Source organism: Octopus bimaculoides, chromosome 18 (assembly GCF_001194135.2).
Source record: "Octopus bimaculoides isolate UCB-OBI-ISO-001 chromosome 18, ASM119413v2, whole genome shotgun sequence".
In the NCBI taxonomy this organism is placed as follows: Eukaryota; Metazoa; Mollusca; class Cephalopoda; order Octopoda; family Octopodidae; genus Octopus; species Octopus bimaculoides.
In genome coordinates, this window is record NC_068998.1 from 6,698,520 (window position 1) to 6,706,039 (window position 7,520).

At 37.4% G+C, this 7,520-nt stretch overlaps 1 protein-coding gene across 1 annotated transcript in view; it reads left to right on the plus strand.

Moving 5' to 3' along the window:
* Positions 1–918: 918 nt before the first annotated feature.
* The window catches only part of LOC106870034 (sodium/hydrogen exchanger 9), a 124,381-nt gene continuing 117,779 nt past the window's right edge, over positions 919–7,520 (plus strand). The window contains exon 1 of the mRNA XM_052974351.1: positions 919–1,292. Coding sequence (XP_052830311.1) covers positions 992–1,292 — 301 coding nt within the window. The 5' untranslated portion in view covers positions 919–991. The remainder of the gene's footprint in view (positions 1,293–7,520) is intronic.

A 7,520-nucleotide genomic window follows, 5' to 3' on the forward strand; every position in this document is an offset into this window, starting at 1 on the left:
GCATACGATGGGTTTCTTTCAGTTTCCGTCCACCGAATTCGCTCGTAAGTCTTTGGTCAGCCCGAAGCTATCGTAGCAAACACTTGACCGCGACGCCGCGCATGGGATTGAACCCGGAACCATGTGGTTGTCACACTTCATTTTATATTTTCTTTTTCTCTTTTCCTCCTCGTTTGTAACTTTTCCATTCAGTTTTCTCTCGTCTCAGTTTCTCTCTCTCTCTCTCTTTCTTCTCCACCCAATTCTTCTAACGTCTTTTTCTTTATTTCTTCTCCGTAAGCACACACACACACATACTCTCTTTCCTTCTCCCTCCTAGTTTTCTTACTCTCACCACCCTCGTTCTCTTACATTTTTATCAACCCTTTCTAACTGCAATCCTCTTTTTCTACCTCCTTCTCCGTCTGTCTTTTTTACCTTTTCTTTCTTCCTCCCCTCTACCTCTCGCTAATACTGACATACGATCTTATTCTCCTTTTCCCCCTCTATATTTTCTCTGCTATCACCACCCTCTTTATTTCTTGTTCACTCTCTCCTTATCTCTTTCTTTTTATATACGACCATCTCTCCTCTATCAATTCTCTCTTTCTCCCTTGCTAAGCCTCTCCGCATCTTTGTACCTCTCTCTCTCTCTGTCTCACTAAACCTCAATGCATCTCTATACCTCTTTCACTCTCTTACTAACTCCCCTTGTGTCTCTATACCTCTCACCACTCCCTCTCTCACAATCAGTTTATCTGTAGCTCTATATCTCTCATTTTCTCTCTTTCCCTCTATCACTCTTTCTCTACCACTCCATCATACAGCTGTACACCTCTTCCTATTTCCCTCTATCACTTTCTCTACACCTCTCACCCTCGCTCTATACCACTCTGCCTTACACCTCTACTCCCCTCTATCATTAACTCTTTCTTTATAGCACACTCCCTCTTACTATCCCTTCACTCACACTCTTACCTTCATTCAAAGGGGGTGTTTTCACTACTTTAACATGGCGACACTCTCTAACATGATTCTGCTGCGTTGTTCTTGGCATTTAGTGTTGCACGTCGTCTTCTGGTGGTTTCTGCTGGCCGTTATTCCTAGCAGCATGGCCATGGTGACCAATGTACCAAACGAATCACCATCCATAGAAGCCCAAGAAGAGGCTTACGTTACCTTCCGACACAAAACGGACAGTCTTACCATTCTCATGCTTCTCACTTTACTATTACTCACAATTTTGACCATTTGGTTGTTTAAGCACAGACGTTTTCGATTCGTGCACGAAACTGGACTTTCTATGATATACGGTGAGTACTACAAGAATCATTCGTCTGCTGGACGAGAGCTTTTACTCTAATATATTCTATACATAACGTAATTTAAATACATAAACACACATCCTATATGTGTATATATATACTGTCTATCTATCTATCGATCTATCTCTATCTATTTATCTGTCTCTTTATCTATCTATCTATCTATCTATCTATCTATCTATCTATCTATCCGTTTATCTATCTAGCTATACATCTATCTATCTAGCTATCCATCTAGCTATCTATCTATCTATCTATCTATCTATCTATCTATGCCTCTCGATCGTTATTTATTGTTTACTTCATGTGTAAAAAACCCCTCCCCTCCGATCTATATCGCACTGTCAGACTTGGGTATGGTTTGCATTTGTGTGTATGTGTATTTACTATTATATATGTCGATGATGTTATGAGCACTAACTTCTCATATAGTCATCCATCCATCCACATATCGATCTGTTTTTAACCTCTTCTCAGCCTATATGTCGCTATCAGATCAGAATATTTATTGATATGTATGTATGTATGTATATTTCTTAATAGTACTGTACAATATAAAGGGTCAATATATATATATATTACAAACTGTCTATATATGTAGTGACAGTTTTGAAAATGTGTATATGTATTACAAACAATCAAGATGTGTGCGTGTATATATATATATATATATATATATATATATATATACACACACACACACACACAAATAATCAATATGTGTGTATATATATATATTATATAGTTTGTAATGTATATAATCGCATATCGATTTCCATTCAACCTCTCACTTGCCTGTATGTCGCTATCAGAATATTTATGTAATAATATAATAATATATTGACAAAAGTGTACTCCCTGTGTGTGCATATAATATATATATATATATATATATATATATATATATATAGTATGTAGTTTGCCTTTGTATCTCTGTGTGTATCATACTCGCACCCATACACACACATAATCTTGAACCAAATCTTGTTCCCCGACTATCAAGTTATGTAAGTATTTAATCATCATTTATAAATTAGGCGAAATGTTTGACGACCCTGCATGGAATGAAGCCAACATGTTTGTGTAAATATGATCGTCTTGGCATAAATGTGTGTGTGTGTATGAAAGTGTGTACATGTGTATAAATTGTATGTGTTACTGTTGAAATTCCTGTGTGTGTATGGTTAAAAACAAAAACAAACAGTAACAATAATTTTCCTCCTCAGTCGTTTTCTGCTGGAAAAGCGATTGAACTGTAGCTTCGATATCAGATATTGGATTGTCATTAAGGCTGTTGTTATGAATGCTGCTGCTGCTGTTGTTGTTTATAGCTCCATGTCAACCCCTTCCTCCAGCGAACTGAGCACATCTATGATCGACGTTCCAGCCATGATCTTCCCGCCTTATTTTCAGACACTCTATTCAGGGACTATACATTTTCGTTGTTTAGGACGGTAGTGTGTTTTTTTTAAGGAGATTCGGCTGCTATTTCTTGCTGAGGATGATCCCGTAGAAACTTCGTTCGGACTTTTGTAGTGGTCGTTTAACTTCTGGTCATGCTTGCCTGAGCGGATCTCTGATCAAGTGCTTCCAACCATGACAATCTTTTAGAGGTATGAAGGGACTAAACCATCCAATGTTTCTTTTTTCCCCACTCTTTGTCAAGACGAAAGGATGCCACTGGAGAGAGATTGATCTTGTTTCGAACAGATCGAGTAACCGGATAGAAGCTCCTTTCATTCGTTCACAATAGTTTGAGTAGTTAAATTAGTTGCTACAGTGGTTGTTGTTGTTGCTGCAGTGGTAGTTGTGAGTCGTGTTGTGTTGTCATAATTTCTTCGGGCATTTTACCCAACGAAATCAAATGCCGTTGTGTTCAACTTCGCCTTTCATCCTTTCGGGTTCGAGTCAAGTGCAAGGGTTGATGGCATCGACAAACCACCTCCCCTGAAAACTGCTAGCCTTGTACCTAAATCAGAATTTATCAGTTTAGTCCCGGTTTAGTCTCTAATCGAGCAGATGTATGCACGTATTATCAGACATTCCAGCCTGTCTTTTTCACTTCATCTTTTTTCCCCCTCCCTTAAAGAAAGCAGGGTGAGTGACTGGAGGGAGAACCGGCTGCTGTTTCTAACTAGCGTAGCTTGTTTGTACTGGTTGTTGGTGTTTCAGCTTGTTATGCTTGTAGCTGTGGCTGTTAATATAATAGTGTTGCTAACGATGTATGTTGTGACTAGACTCTTGGTTTGTTTATATCCACTGCTTCAGATAGAGGTATGAAGGCCTCTCGTTCGATTTTTATAGTCCACTCATTTCTCTCACCCTTCTCTAGACAACTTATGTCTCATGCTCTTACAATATCTATCTATCTATCTATCTATCTATCTATCTATCTATCTATCTATCTCTATGTGTGTGTGTACACGCATATATGTACACACACAAATAATAGACATGCAGATGCACATATATATATATAAACATTTACGTGCATAAATATATGCATTTGTGCACATTTACGTACATAAATATATGCATATATGCACTAATAAGAATGCGTGTATACACACACACACACACACACACACACATATATATATATATATATATATATATATATATATATATATATATATATATATATATATATATATATGCACATGCGCATGTATATCTGTTTAAGACCTGTAACATCGTTAATGAGGTGAGGGATTGAGACAGTGCGTTGAGCTCGAATCGTCGTACATTCGCACATTCCAGAATCTACCATTGCGACCAAGTCTCAATATACGAATTAAACGAAACAAACAAACAAATATAAAAAAATAAATGGAAACTAAGCATTTATTTGTGAGCAAGAATATGATTAATAACTTGTTAAAGGGAGAGGAAAAGGACAAATAAGAGATTGAGAGGGATGGAGAGAGAGAGAGAGAGAGTGATTGCCAGACACAGACGGAGGTGGGAGAGGGTGGAGGGAATTAGCGCAGAATTCTCTAGAAAGTTCAGGATTTTATGCAAAACTTATCTTGCGAAAACTTGTTCCCAGCTTCACATCTTGCCACGAGTCATTATTCAGGGAGACAGAGGTGCCATCAGTGTTCGTTAGTTTATCTGGGATCACTTCAATGATTTTATTTTGCTAACGCTAATGTACCGTATAAGTGTGTGTTTATGATTATATATATATATATATATATATATATATATATATATACACACACATACACATATATATACACACACACATATATATATATATACACACATATATATATAATGTGTGTGTGTGTGTTTGTAGCTTTGATCGATTGAGCGATCGAACGTTTCTAGCCTATCACTAAGGTTGATTGTTTTATTGATCTAGGTTGTTGGTAGTGGTTTTGTTTAGCCACAGGTTAGTCCTGATTAAGCAGGCTTATGATCAAAGGCGTTCTAATCGTGAACATCCCATATTGTTAGTATTATCATTATTTTGTTTGTTTTACTTTCTAAACACATTATACCTTTAGCGCAGTAATTATCCGATCGATGTACCCTTCCAACCTGTATGACTATAGGATACGGTTTGTGAGAGATTTGGTTGCGGTATCTAGCAGATCGAGTGTCTGCATGGAGGTTACTTACTCTAGGTGCCCTTTATTTAAGAAGTTAAGATATGATTTGGTCATTACGCAGAAGCTTCCTTGTTGGTTTGAGTTGCTAAGGTTAGTGTTTAACTCCAAGTCAGTCTCGATCAAATTGTCCTCTGCTCAGGACAGTACGGCGTAATTTGACGGAGATGTGCCTGCTATTTCTAATATGTCGAACGACCACGTAGAGGCTCCCTTGGTGGCTGGTCCTTTGTCGAGGTAGTTGTTTACCACCCCACCCCCCAGATCAGCCGCAATCGAATGCGTTCCAACTATGACCATCCGTCCATCCTGTCTTTCTGTGTACAAGCGATCACATCGTCCAATGTAGGGTTTTGGCTGTTTTTTCTAGCATGTTGATTGGCCTCATTGAAACTCGCTTATTCACATATGGGAGGGATCCCTTCTCGTTAGTTCGAGACCTGAACTGGGACGGGGTGAAAATTTTAAAAATCAGTACAGCATTCTTTGCGAGATTTGAACGTGGAACGACGGGACATCCAACGCCAACCAAATTACAGTGACGCATTTTTTTAACTTCCACGTTCCATTTAATTTACAATGGATTTCTTTCTTTCTTGCTTTTTTTCTCTTTCGATTTATATTTCATATATTGAAATAGACATTGAGTTTATTTCTTATTGCGCTATTACTAACTCCGCTAACTACTGCATACTTAGATTAAAACAAACACCACCCTCTATACGAGGGTGGGGCGGAACTTGAGCTACCGCTTATGGCTAATTGCACTTGCTTTAATTGTTGTTGCTGTGTCCCAAGTCACCTCCGATTCAACAGACCTTTGATAAAAGGCGTTCCGGCCATGACAGTCCATTGCAAATCTAAGACTACTTTTATTCAATATGTCCTGCCTTTTTCCAGATGGAAGGGTGTGATGCTAGGTATGGGAAACCTTTTTCGAGTAATGGGCTCGGCACGAGACCTGGATTATTCTCAGGCGGGCCGCATTGCTTAAAAAAAAAAAAAGCGATCATGTTTATTTTTCGATGGGCGTACCATTCGTAAATCCCGGCGGACAGCAGGTTGCCCATAGCTGATGTGTGTAATGCGAGGAAGATTTTTGCTTTTAACTGCCAAAAACATAGTCATACTTTTTCTTCCTAATCCGATCCTACACTTCGTTACGCTTACCTCACACTCACTGGTTCGTGTTGTTCGTCCTGTGATGTCTCATTTCCGTTGTCCTTGTGGCAAAAGAAAAAAAAAAAAGTCCCAATTATTTGAACAGTATATAATTCTCACTTCACTTCTTGTTTCAAATCCTGCCAGCGTCTGACTTTGCCTTGGACTAGCAGTAGTTGCTATGCCGGGTGGATTTGGTAGGAGTCGATGTATCCGTAATAATTTTTCTTACAAATTTTTTCTCGGCTGGTGCCAGAGCAAGAAATCCTAATTGTTGTCATAACGAACGTCGTAATAGTCATCGACGTCATAATCAACGTTGTAATCATCATAAATCATTGTCATAAGGAACGTCATCGCTGTCATAATCATCGTTCTCGGTACTATTGTCATCGTAACCATCGTCGTCGTAACCAACGACTTGGTAATAATCGTTATCATAACCATCATTATAATCATCGTCATCATAATCATTAATTATCATTATCATCGTCATCATAATCACGATCGTCATTATCATCATTAATAAGCAATTATCATAAACATCGCTATATATATATACATATATATATAATATTTATAAATATAATTAAGGGATCAGCAAATATTTGCTTCACCATATACTGAAGTTCAGAAATAGCAGCTAAAAAAGCTGAGAATTATATTTATAAATATATATGAGCTTTTAAATAAGTTCTCCACCAATAATGGTGCTTTCATACCGATGGGCTTGGTAAAAATTGTTAATTGTTAATTGATTTATTAATTAATAAATTGATAACCTTTACCCTTTTAATTTGTATACATATATATATATATATATATATATATATGTATATTGGGGGTTGGTAGTGAGTAGGGGTCAAATATTTGCTTTGCTGAAATTCTATTTTTGCACAATTAAGTTGGAAGAATTTTCTCTCCTTATCCTTTTCCGTATGTCTGTTTTCAGCATCCAATTCCGTTGCATTGCATCGCATCGCATTGCATTGCATTTCAGTTCAGTTCTTTTACTTCTGTCTCCAGACGTCTATGATGTCAGTCACATAGCATCATCATTAACAGCTATGCTACTCCGATGCCATCACCGTTCTGCCGTAGTCTCTCTTTTTCTCCCCCCCCCCCGCCTTTCTTCTTTTTCTTCTTCTTCTTCTTTACATTTCACCGCCGAAGGACTCGGAGGGGTTAGTTGACATTTGAAGAGATGGAACTCGCCACATACTAATACACACTCGCAAACATATATGCATGTGAGTGTGTGTGTGCGCGCGCCTATGTATGTATATATATATATATATATATATATATAATATATATATGTATATATAATATATATATGTATGTGTGCATATATATGCATATATATTTCTCTGTATATGTGTGTATGTATGCGTGTATATATATATATATATATATATATATATATATATATATATACACA